Source organism: Cataglyphis hispanica, chromosome 7 (genome assembly GCF_021464435.1).
Source record: "Cataglyphis hispanica isolate Lineage 1 chromosome 7, ULB_Chis1_1.0, whole genome shotgun sequence".
Taxonomy (NCBI): Eukaryota; Metazoa; Arthropoda; class Insecta; order Hymenoptera; family Formicidae; genus Cataglyphis; species Cataglyphis hispanica.
Window position 1 is genome coordinate 2,134,144 of NC_065960.1, and position 13,163 is coordinate 2,147,306.

General features: G+C 35.1%; 2 protein-coding genes across 4 annotated transcripts; one reads left to right on the plus strand and one right to left on the minus strand.

Annotated features, from left to right (window-relative positions):
* Positions 1-144: 144 nt before the first annotated feature.
* LOC126850974 (histone-lysine N-methyltransferase, H3 lysine-79 specific) lies at positions 145-8,990 on the minus strand. Of its 2 annotated transcripts, XR_007687615.1 has the most exons (12): positions 8,851-8,990; positions 8,471-8,650; positions 8,005-8,331; positions 7,590-7,857; positions 6,828-7,512; positions 6,264-6,735; positions 5,491-6,108; positions 4,964-5,388; positions 4,644-4,883; positions 4,301-4,560; positions 3,532-3,698; positions 2,247-2,387 (listed from the first exon to the last, which is right to left on the minus strand). XR_007687615.1 is itself a non-coding variant. In XM_050594467.1 (11 exons), the coding sequence occupies exons 1-11, from the start codon at positions 8,926-8,928 to the stop codon at positions 1,945-1,947; spliced, it is 3,996 nt and encodes a 1,331-aa protein (XP_050450424.1). In that variant the 5' UTR covers positions 8,929-8,990; the 3' UTR covers positions 145-1,944. The 2 variants fall into 2 exon arrangements, 1 of the variants encoding a protein (XP_050450424.1); XM_050594467.1 differs by lacking the exon at positions 3,532-3,698 and having other exon boundaries at positions 145-2,387.
* A 581-nt stretch (positions 8,991-9,571) lies between these two features.
* LOC126850979 (bifunctional arginine demethylase and lysyl-hydroxylase PSR) lies at positions 9,572-13,026 on the plus strand. 2 transcript variants are annotated; one of them, XM_050594472.1, is made up of 6 exons: positions 9,572-9,684; positions 10,998-11,203; positions 11,457-11,739; positions 11,949-12,304; positions 12,458-12,690; positions 12,855-13,026. In XM_050594472.1, the coding sequence occupies exons 1-6, from the start codon at positions 9,579-9,581 to the stop codon at positions 12,880-12,882; spliced, it is 1,212 nt and encodes a 403-aa protein (XP_050450429.1). In that variant the 5' UTR covers positions 9,572-9,578; the 3' UTR covers positions 12,883-13,026. The 2 variants fall into 2 exon arrangements, with proteins under 2 accessions (XP_050450429.1, XP_050450430.1); XM_050594473.1 differs by lacking the exon at positions 9,572-9,684 and adding an exon at positions 10,286-10,497.
* Positions 13,027-13,163: the final 137 nt, after the last annotated feature.

Below are 13,163 nucleotides of genomic sequence, written 5' to 3' on the forward strand. Positions count from 1 at the left end.
GTAAAGGAGCTAATGATAATTATATTAATAATCAGGGAGAGAAAAAGAGAGCAATTGTTTCATTTATAATGTTATCTTTTATAAATACCGCTAGAAAACCGTTAAATGCGGGAAGGTAGAAATGAAAGAGAAAAAACGTTATACTTGTTTTACAAATAGTAATAGTATTAAAATATCTCAATAAAAACAATAAATAATAATTGTGATCAATAATAAAATTAATTCATAGAAATTTCGGCAGTGTATCTAGCATGCTTGGCAATGCTCGTTATAACTACAAATGTATAATGACATATATAGAGAGGGAATATATATATATATGTATATATATATATTAAATAATACGTTAACTATAATTTCTCACAGTCTAACATGTGTGATAACCCTTCCATATATATATAATATATGATCAGGATAATTCGGCAACGCAAAAAAGAAAAGATCTTTATACATATAATGTCGCATCGCATTTTTAAAGCGTCTTGAAGTATTACTACTTGATGTTTATATGACGTTCACTCGACTTTCCATTTTGGAGCACCGAAAAAAGATATTGGACACACTGCCCAATACGGGTGCACCGATTAAAACTTTTGTAAATCGACTCGCCAACTCTACCATTCTTTGGCTATTCCGCATGGTTGTACAATAATCTATGCGATGTGTACCAAAAAACAAATTCACACTTTCAACTTCCCACTTTAAAACACAATTGTATTTTAAGTGACTATTTTTTTTGCGGTTCGTTGCCACAATTTTCTATGAACCACAGTGAACACTTAGGTATACATCTTCCAGAAATGGTGGAAGATATAGCCGCATGTAAAATTTGCAGCAGATATTTGCTACGAACACACAAAGGTTTTTTTGCTGGCTTGTCCTTTTTTCTTTTTTTTCTTGCCAATGCCAATTGCTCTTTCTATCAGTCTACCGTAAAACGCCTGTGATACATACGATCATGCATACAACACAGACAACCAGATACACACACACACACACACACACACAGGTAAATACATACATTATAATACATACGTACGTACATACATACATACATACATACATACATACATACATACATACATACATACATACATACATACATACATACATACATACATACATACATACATACATACATACATACATATTATGTGTGATCGTTTCTATATTTCTCTAAAGTACCTAACATGTCTACCTATGATATTACTATGTGTATATATGTGTGTGTGTGTGTGTATACAGGCGTAGATTACAAGACATTTTGTACCTATAGACACGGCATATGAACTCGATAGTATTGTGTAATTGTGTTAAAAAAGATTAAATCGGTGAGATAATTATTCGCAAAGCCTTACAAAAAACCTGATAATAATGATAATTATAATAATAAGTTAAAATGCTACATTAGCGAGTAATATTTTCATAACCTTCTTTTAAAGTCTGTAAATTCCTTCCAATATATATGGGTAATTCCTAATAGCCTTACAATTTCAATCCGCATAACTTGCATTGATGAATCCTATCATCTTATTAATTAGTCTCGTAACTATATTCATTGTAATACAAATATATTTTATACTAAGTGAACCACAAGCGTGTTTGTCAGGATTGATTTCGTTTAAACGCTCACATAGATGTAACCTTGTCTCTTATTCTATTAATCTTTTATCGATCAAATGATACAAACATATGTACGTTCCTTTGTATTGTACTTCGCAATTAAATATGCCGTTCGTTATTACAAGACAAGACAATATTACTGTACAAGAGAGCTATTAATAATGAAATAAAAATAAATCTGAATATGTAATATTTTTAAAGAGGAGGAAAAAAAAAATAAATAAATAAAACCATTTCTCTCGTTTTGCCTGCATTCGGAAAAGCAATGGAAACTCTTTTTCGTCGATCACATAGAAAATTATTTTTTACATATAAATTGAGTTAAGATTGTTCGTCATTCGAAGGCCATTGCCCGGAATGATTCCAATCCCAATCTTTACCTTTAGGACGAAATTTGCTAGTACTCGCAGAATTATTCCAATCGCGATGAAAAAACTTCTTTTTAAAGTGATGTCGCTCAGGATCTGGTTGTCGTTGGTACTTCAAAGGTACCGAAGAGGATGCGCCGCTCGGAGGATTACTGCTGGATAGATTTGCAGGACGAGGACTAGTCGGGGATGGGGTTCTTGGTGGTCCTAACGCTTCGTCAGGTGAAGGTATTACAGGCGGTGGTCCCGCCACCGCGCTATCTGAACCCAGGCCACTATCGGGACTTGTATTCACTCCTTCTGTCGATCGTCTACGTTTATCTAATTCTGTGGAAGCAAAGGCGACCAAGCGATCAAATCCTGAGCTAATACGATCCTGCCAATCAGCTTCTCCATCTGCAAAGTAAATCTCAATCAGTCATCATAATGTCATATAAATAAAGTGTTACACAAGCTATATGTTATCAAATTTTCATAAAAATAAGCCAATAACTCTGGTACAATAGTATGACAATATAATGTAAATTATGATTTTTTTAAATATATTTTTATCAATAATAATATAGTTTTTTAATATATATTAAAAACTATAAGTCGTCTACAAGATAAAAGTTACATGAAAAGTTTCTACATAAGTTAATATAAAGTTTATATATATATATATATATATATATATATATATATATATATATATACTTCTTATATATATATTATTATATATATATATATATATATATATATATATGTATATATGTATATATATATATATATATATATATATATATTACTTATTAGTAAGCAATATATACAATATAAAGATTGTGTATGTAAAGATTTAGAAGAAAAAATATTAAAGCATCTTTTAAAACATTAAATCAGATACATTTTTTATTTAAACAACTAAAACAAAAGAATACAATTTAAAGTCAGTTAAATTTCAATTTGATTTTTTTGAACATAGAATATATGTGATAGAAATGATAGTTTGTAAATTTAAAAAATAAAATCAATTTCTTTAGCTATGATTGCTACATCATTTACAAACAGTTATAACTACATAGAATGTAACATATGCTGAAAAATATATGCAAAAAATGAAGATATATTAATATTAATACAATAAATATATGTTGTATCAATTGATTAAATTGAAAAAGTTGCATTGAAAGTTGAACGTGATACTAGAGCAAAATAAATAAAAATATTTAAAAATTTTCACATGCAACATGCACTAAAAGTAAAATAAAGCCCACCAATTAGAATATATTTATTCAAACTGTAACATGCTATATCTATGTACATATAATTTATCCATGAAATCAAATTTTTATCCTTGCGCGAGTCTGTGGCTTATTTTCATGGAAACTGATTTCTAAACTAATAGTGCCTTTTTCAAAATAAGTGAGAATATAAATGCTGCTCTTGCATTCACGCATAAGGCAAGGAGAAAAGATAAATAAAAATAAACTGTTATATATAATTTACGAATTAGAGAATCGAATAAAACAAAATGAATTTTGACCCCCGTGGGACAACTCACCGGTGACAACGTACCGACGAACCAACCCACAGGCAGCCGTGTATTTTTTCATTTCTCCCTTCTCTGTGATCTGTGTGTGTGTCTCAATCTCTAATAAAACAAGCCTCAGGGATTTTGAGATCGAGTATGTGACAGAGAGAACTAACCAATAAACAGCTACAGTGCATCTAACAAATATAGCAAACAACAACAAAAATAAATATAAATAAAAGTCAAAAGACCAGCTCCATAAGATAAGCTAAACCATTAGTGCATGTAAATACGTGGAGAGATGCATAGAGAAAAAAAATTAATATAATAGTGTCTAGAAAATCTAAGCAAGGTAGCGTTTAGTGGTATTTATATAGCGCGAAGATTTTATAATATTTTCAGCAGTATCATAATATTTTACATTCTTTATGTATAGCTGATAAGAATATTAACAATAAGATAATGAAACAGAGACAGCTGTACATATTCTTGCAAGAAAGAAAATTGCGTAAAGAGAGATGTATTCTCGCGAGTCGGATTAAATTGACAATTAGTACAGTGTTACTCAAGATAATTGCGTTATTTAACATCTTGAATTTATATAATGCGGCCTGTTTACTAAATATTATATTATATAATTTTATAGCTCGCTTCACGTATTACGAAAAATCTTCCATAGCTATTGTACCGAAGCATACTCAATTGGAGCACAGTTTCATTCCACAAGCATATACATTTCATACTAATCTAACGGGACGTTTTCAGAAGCGTCCAAAAAGCGTTAGATTATTCCGTTTACCGTCATCTCCAACGACGTTTCGTTGCCTTTGCGTCGTCATCTGAGGTTCATCGACTAGCGGCGTCGATGTATTAGAATGCGGTTCCACGAGAGGACTCAAAGGCGCTCCGCTTGTGCTTACCGATGATATAACCGCTTCCGTTTTTATAGACATTGACGTTTGCGACTGGCAAATTGCTGTTACTGCATTTGCACTTGTCGTACTTGCGTTGTTGCTATTACTATTACTGTTCGTTGCGTATCGTGGATATGGCTGAAACCTATGAATGGAACAAATGTTGCTGAACGAATTATGCTTGACCAATCTCTTGATATTAAGATCGTTTCGATATATTATTATTACCTTCTATTGCTGGAGAGGGTCGACTCGGTTTTACCGCTATTATTATGGTTGTTCAATATTCGGGCATGTAATGATGCTGCGAGCCCTTCTACAGGTAATAATTCCCCATTTGATGTAGCTTGAGACGACGAATGTAGAGGCGCTGAATGGGATTGTGTGAGTGATTGAGCGGGATTATCCGAGAAGTAGGATTCGTGATAAGGCTTAATGTCCGCTCGCGGTAACTGGACCGGTGTATACCTGCATGCAAGCGATACATTTTCAGTCATAATAGCATATATCAATGGATTGCAAAAATAATTGTATCGAGATCTAAATACCTTTGCGGCTGTGTTACTGGAGTAAAGAGTACGGACGATCTTGAACTAGCTGTGGAAGTGGAAGCTCCTGAAGAAGTGGGCACATAACTAGCTACATGTGCCAAAGTTGACAAACCGGCGTCTCCTTCAGCACTCGCTGGTCTACTAATGGGAGAGTATACGGTTTCCGGTCTTATTATTGTGCTCATGTCAACGGTGGCATTTATTATAGACTGATTGGATATCTCCAGAGTCCTTTCTATCTCTCCGTTCATAAGTTCACCGACGGTAGAGACAAGTAATCCACTTCCTCCAGTTACAAGTCGATTGTCATGACTCGATGATTGTCTAGAATCAACCGTCGATCTGTCGGACGATGTCGAATGAGATGATGAAATGCGTTCCTGCGAGAGATGACGGCGAAGCGCTAGCTTCGCAGGTGAAACCTACAATACCGCGATCTCTTGTTAAAGTATCACTGGGAATGCAGAACGAGTGCAAAGCGCGCTAAAGACAAGAAGAAAAAATAAATCGATCAATATACTTACCTGAGTATAATCCGGAGTAGAAACACTTTGCGGCAATGGAATGCGCTTTTTGTCAGACTCAGATTGACTTTGCAATTGCAACTGCATCTGTTGTTGCTTAGTCCTCTTCTGTTGGTCCTCGTTCAATACACTTGTGATGATGCTTTTCAATCTGTCCTCAAAATTGACGATTTTAGGTGGTTCTTGAGTTCTATTTGACACATCATTATTGACAGTCTGTGGTGATTGCGTGGACGAATTAGCGGATGATACATTAGAAAAACTGAGAGATGCTTGTGGCAGTCTAGTTCGGGAATTATTGTTGCCATTTGTACTCTGCCTATGTGGGATACGGCCTGCTTCTATCTGCCTTCCAGTTTCCAATATCTTTTGCGCTAATATTTCTGGGTTATTCTCCTGTATCTTTCCTATGTCTGGCACATCGGGCCATTCCTGTGATCTCGAACGGCCTTCCCTACTTTTTCGTGTTGTTCCATTTTTACTACCCTGCTGTTGATGATGTAAATTTTGCGAGTGTTTATTTCCTATCATATCCCTCTGTTGTTGAGCAAGTGCAGCGACTTGCTTCTCGTTACTTGTTCTCTCCAAAACATTTAACTCGTGCTCTAATTTTGAGACCTGTTTTGGAAAAAAATACATCTATTTCAACAATGCATCTAACGGGGAAAAAAAAAAAAAAAAAAAAGATTAGACAGATGAAAAATAATATAATTGTATAAATTAAAAATCGATTAATAAATGACTTTAAATAAATAAATAAATAAGATACACACTTGAGAATGTAATCGTTTACGCTGGGAAAGAGTGGCGGAAATTTCTTTTAATATATAATCTTGAGTAAGCGATTGAGGTGCATTTGTTATGCCGTTCATGCTTCCATGACCATTATATTTTTCCTGCAACTCTTGATGTCTAAGCGCCACTAGTCTGTTTTGTTCAGTTTCCATGGACGCCACTTGTGCTTGCAATTTGCTCGCCTTAGCTTGTAACTGTTTATGTCTTAGTACTATTTCCTTGGCTTTTGCTAACAAATCCCCAGGTGACGTAGCATTGATACCTAATTCAGTCATTCTCGCCTTCAAGAGAGCCACACTATCATCTATGAGTACTTTAATTTGCTTCTCCAATTGCGCTGCTCTCGACTGAAGCTTAGAGTTTCTTTCTCTCTCTTTCGCGATATCCGTATTAACAGATACTTTGTAGGTGGGTGTTCTCATTGATTCTAACATGAGCATGAATTGGTCCCTGTAACAAATATATGCGATATATCATAATATATTTCAATCATAAAATGAGTAGAAAAAAGGATAGGGAAAAAAAAAATATAAAGCAATTACCTATATAAGTCCAAAAGTATTTGCAGAGCATAAGGAGTCGCGGACGGAGCGGATGGTATACTGAGTTCCTCGTGTACTGAGGTGGAATGCGACTGTAAAGAAAGCGACAATGAAGACAATTGTTGATCTACACAACCAGGAGCAGGTGGAGGTTTTTTGCCAAGAGCTTGAGGTGATGTACTGAGCAAAGTTTGACTATGTAATAGATCTAATCCAGATATATTGATCGTCTTCTTAGGCTTGGCTCTTTTAACGCCTCTTCCTCTTTGTCTACCTCTAGCAGGAGCTCTCGTAATACCGTTCGTAGTTTTTCTATTGAATTTTCTCCGTATCTTGTTCGGCTGTCGACGACTTTTGATAGAATTCTCGTCTAAATCAGAGTCACTATTTGTTCCTTGCTGCTCTGAATGATTTGGACTGTCCAATTGTCTTGAAAGGTCTCTCTTGGCTCTGTCACTCCTTTCATTCCTATTAGAAACCTTACTACTATTGCTGGCAGTGTTGCTTATCACAGAATCAGAGTTTTCATCTAAGCCACCTTGTTTATTGTTTTTCAAGCGGTGGAAATAACGTTCTAATTTAGTTCGATCAATTACGTGCAAATAATACGACACCGGCTTACCAGTCCAAGAGACAGAACCCTTTAATGGCGACATCTCTGAGACATGCATTATTGTGCCTATATCTGTTGGGCAATTAAAAATTGTATGATAAAAATTGTGAAGTATTGTATTTATATTAATGTAGACAAGTATATATTACCACTCAGATTCCTATCCGTTATTCGAAAGTTCAATGGACAGAACGATTTCGAGGATACTATACGAGCGCCGTCTCGTAAATCAGCGAAGCGTTCTTTTAATTGATGATCAACTGTCGGGCCAAACGCAAAATTATTAACAAAAACTATCGTAGCTCCAGTAATACTTTCACGATGTTCATCCGCTAAAAAGTCTCCCTTCACCAAACGATATTCCCCGCATCGTTTTCCATACCAATTTAACCATTTGCGAAAGTTTATCTCCATGCTCTATAATGATAATAATTCATTTATTATAATACAGTACAATATTAAAACTGTATAAATATTATATAATATAATTATATAAATGGACATATTTATTTATATAATTACAATCAACGATTAAGTTATAATTGTTAACTTAATTAACTATACCTGTGCATATGTTGATGGTACATCAGCCCTTTCTACACCGATACAAATTTTGCATAAAGTTGCAGCTGCCATCTGGAGAACTACTTGACCTACTCCAGATCCTAAATCAACAAAGACGTCGTCCTCCGTCACATCGATTTGATCAATCATCTGACATACAAGCTCATAACTCGTTTCACCATAAACTTCCGGTGAAAAAGGTTCATATTGATTTAACTTATCTGGTTCGACCACAGCTTGATTATAAGTTTGTTGGAGTATGTGACGAAGTAAACCTCTACTAGGTCTTTTATTTAATCTCTGGGATGGTAAGCTGGTACCTTTTTCCTGTAGATATTCCCAATTATATAATATATAATCATAACATTTGTATCGCAACAGTTGTATGTAATGGTAACATTTGTCTATGTATAGATTACATTTAATATATTTCCTATACAATGCCGTATAATAAAAATACACGTACCAATTGTACTAAACTATCAATTGCTCTGTTGAATCTGTCACACAAGCTTTTCATACTTTCGTAATCTCTTGGATCATAATTACAAAGGATATTATTCTCTAAGGGTAATTTCAAATCTGGCAAATCTTCACAAACCCATCGCATAGTTTCAATAACGTCCAAAGCTCCATCATGACGATCCTATAATGTATACAAATAACATATAATAATACATAGTAGTAAAGCAATACAATATAGAAGGAAAAGATTAATATTATAAGAATAAATAAATGGATAAAATAAACAAACATGCTCTTCATAAAAATTGATACAACTCAATCTGTCAGATGCATGTCACTGTAATATTACGTAGCTTTTTTTTTCTTAAATAATCAACTCACCGACCCCGATCCCGAGGTAAGAGGCCACTGATACACAATCGGTTCCGCTCCTGCTGGCGAATGCAGACGTAACTCCATTTTATCAACAAATCCCTTTTCTCCTGTCTCTTCGTATAATCAAGACGAAGACGTGAAAGGAGAACGTAAGGCGCGCACGCACGCACGCACGCACGCACGCACGCACGTTCGCACGTACGTACGTACGCACGCACGCGAGGCGCGCTCTGCCCGTTTCTCTAAGATCCGATGGATCCGCTGGATCCGCCCCCTCAGGGTTGCGTGATGTAACCACGTCTTGGCGACGCCAAGAAGAAAACGTCAAATCGTGTTGACGCCGTCGATCGAAATAAAAAGAGTCAACGGCGGGAGGCAGTGCTAACGTAAGTGGCGGCGAGCGGTTCGATCGATTCTCCCGTCTCGCACCGAGACACGATCACTGCGTAGATGATGCTCGTTGACCCTCCCCGCAACTCTACTTCACAAACATGAAGACATCCGCGGGCCCAGCGAATCTCTTACGAGCAGGGTTATCCAGCCTCGCGCGGCGTGCATACGATCGAACGGGGAGGGTGCTGGAGAATACGCGACGAGGGCCAAGCCACCAGGAACCGCCGCGAACGAGCGATTTGAATCTACGGAAAAACACACGCTAAAAAACACGACAGGCTATTGTGCTGCACGGCGTAACACATCCAAGGGGGTAAGGGGGAGTGGCGAGGGGGAGCGGGATGACGACATCAAAACATGGCGAAGACATTGGGACATGGCGTCGTGTGCCTCTTCCATCTGCCGTGCGTGCTCGCGCGGCAGCACATCCGGTCCGAATATTATCACGTAGGCTACTGCATTTTTTCTTTCTTTCTTTTTCCTTTCGATCATTCTCCCGTCATTTCCCCTCACGCAAATATGATTTCTTCGAGAGCGAAAATTTCTATTTTCTCATGAACTTTTCATCGAGAGAATATTTTTCCTCCGAATTCGGTATCTAATTATACATGAATATTTTAACGCGAATACGTTTCATCGTGTTTCTAGTCGCAGCCCCTCTTTTTTCTATAGATATGACGAAATTCATTCAATATAATTATTTTTTCCCAATTCTTACGTAATTATTTTTCCGATGAAATTGATAATTGAATGACACGTGGTACGTTCCACTAGTGTTAAATTACACGCGATCTAATAAATTACTAAAGATGAATATGCACTATGCACTGAGTGAGTAAACATGAACAGCGAATACGAAATAGAATTAATGGATGCTACTCGAATCTCATATTTTATGTATAATTAATAACGAATATATATTCACGGAGAGAATCCTTTCTTCGATATTTATCTCATTTCAAGTATAAAATTTTCTAGGGATTCCAAACAAACAAAAATTCTAATGCTTTGGTAAAATATTTTTTCTCGATTTGGCAACACTGAATCCGATTACCATCCGTCATTACAGGTTATTACTAAACGTCGTTCAACGTTTTGCAATGCGTTTTTAAATATCTACTCAGTATAATCTCTTTGTAAATATATACTACGCAATTAGTTTAATTAAATAATATATAAACGTAGTCATGACGGATAAATGGGAACTGGATCATCGCGACAAAAAGAGAATCAGAGAAGTGAAAAGGAAGGCTCGACCAGGTAAAGAAAATGGAACTTGTGATTTATAACCTACATCGTAAAAACGGCAAGATCTTAATATCGATATTCGCTTTCTTTCGGCTTTTTTGTCTCTTCTCATTTATCTATTACACGCAGCTTTTAAATGTCCGAGCTCTATTTTGGTGTATAAATCAAAATTATATCGTTTGCTAATTCTTTCCCATATGATCGTCCCGAGGAAGAACGAAAAAGATTTATCCAATACTACACACTACTACTTCTCCCCTCCCCTTCTTCACAAAGACCTTGGATGACGATGATGTAATTCGATTTCCCGATAGTCTTAATTCATTTACCATTTCTAATTTCCATTTTATTCGCTAATTTAACTCGGTATATGATTTATGTTGAATATTTGTCGACATTAATATTCCTGTTGCATTATACAATTTAAAACAAAGCTAATTTAAATGATCTGAATCACGAGATTTGAAGATTAAAAATTCATTGTTGAAAGTTTATTTATATTGTATTTTTAGAGCTTGCCGATAAGACTGCATGGACCCAGCACAATTATTGCAAGAATTTTCGAAAATTTTGGGAATTTGAGGACAATGCCGAACGAATTAATGAATCCGAAGTGACTACGGAAGATTTTGTAGAAAAGTATGAGAAACCTTACAAACCTGTGATAATACGAGGTGTTCAAAATGGCTGGAGAGCCCAGCACAAGTGGACTATAGAGGTTTGTTATCTTATCACATCTCTAATATATACAATTGATTATGTTAATATATCCAGTGTATCTATATCAAAAATCTATATATTTGATAATATGCAACTTGACTTGATTCTTTTTGTGCTTTGCAATTATAAAAGCAAAGATGTGTTTTTTATTATTAATGGATATAAACCCATTGGATATCACTAATAAAATTGATTGTACAAATTCTACAACATTTTTAATTTCTAAATTCTCTTCTCTTATGTGATTACAGAAGTTAGCAAAGAAATATCGCAATCAGAAGTTTAAGTGCGGAGAAGACAATGAGGGATACAGTGTAAAAATGAAGATGAAGTATTACATTCGTTACATGTTTAATAATGAAGATGATTCTCCTTTATACATTTTTGATAGTTCGTTCGGTGAACATCCAAGGCGAAAAAGATTGTTGGAAGATTATATAATTCCTAGATATTTTCGGGATGATCTGTTTCGTTATGCCGGAGAACATCGGAGGCCACCATACCGTTGGTTTGTTATGGGTCCTGCAAGGTCTGGTAAGTACTTTGGAGCCAATATATATGTTGTATAATCATATATGTTGTATAATTAAAAATTTTTGGCCTCATTAAAACGCTCCTACTATATTATATTTATTTTTACTTTATAATTATTTTTACAACAAATATTAGATCAGAAATTATTATAATTCATTATATATTTTAATAAAAAGTCATATAATAGTATGTGTATGTGTGTCTATCAGGTACAGGAATACACATAGACCCGTTAGGTACCAGTGCATGGAATGCATTAATTTCTGGTCATAAACGATGGTGTCTGTTTCCTACGCATACTCCTCGCGAGCTTTTAAAGGTAACCGCAGCCGAAGGTGGTAAGCAGAGGGACGAAGCTATTACATGGTTTTCTATTGTCTATCCCCGCACAAAGCTACCTACATGGCCGAAAGATTGCCGCCCGATAGAGATTCTACAAGTTCCTGGTGAGACCGTTTTTATTCCTGGTGGTTGGTGGCATATTGTCTTAAATCTTGATCAAACTATAGCAGTGACACAGAATTTCTGTTCACGCACGAACTTCCCAGTGGTTTGGCACAAAACGGTAAGAATCCGATGCAAAATATCTTATTTATGATAATATTGAAATATTATCAAAAATATCAAAAAAGTTGCATGTGCAAGAATATTTAAACACATGGTTGTAATAAAAAAGTTATTTACAAGCATGTAATATTAAACAACTTGTTGCAACCAGGTGCGAGGAAGGCCGAAATTGTCGCAGAAATGGTTACAAGTACTCTATGATAAAGAACCTGAACTAGCAGCATTGGCGGAAAGCATAGATGTAAAAACGGACACTGGTGTTGCCAGCGATTCCTCGAGCGGTTCATCGAGTAGTTCGTCGAGTAGTACTAGTAGTAGTCAATCCGAGGATAGCGAGGACGATAGTGGTCAAGAATCACTTACCGCGCATAAAAAGAAAAAGAGGTATGTAGCAAAAACTTTCTATTAATCAATTAAATTTCTACAATACAATGTGCTTTTCTTTTTTTCTTTTTTTTTATATAATTTATTTTTTGTAGCAATTATGAGCATATAACATTAAGAAATAACTGTTTTAAATGTCGCATACTGTTTTAAAATTTTCACAGAAGAAGATTGAATAACAGCCAACCCTGACAATATCCAGTATTTGGAACCTACAGAGACCTCAGACTGTACAGTATTAACCGACAATTATTATTTGTACTAAGAATAAATATTATAATTATTATGATTACGACCATATCTTTATGTTCTTAATAAAATAAATATTATATAACACATAGCCTTTTTTTTGTTCCTTTCAGATAACATTTTATCTAAATTCTTGTAGCATTAGGCGTATGATAATGCACATAATTCCTATTTCAGACAGATTTTCTTAACATTGTAATTCAATTAATTTTGTTCAATTTAAC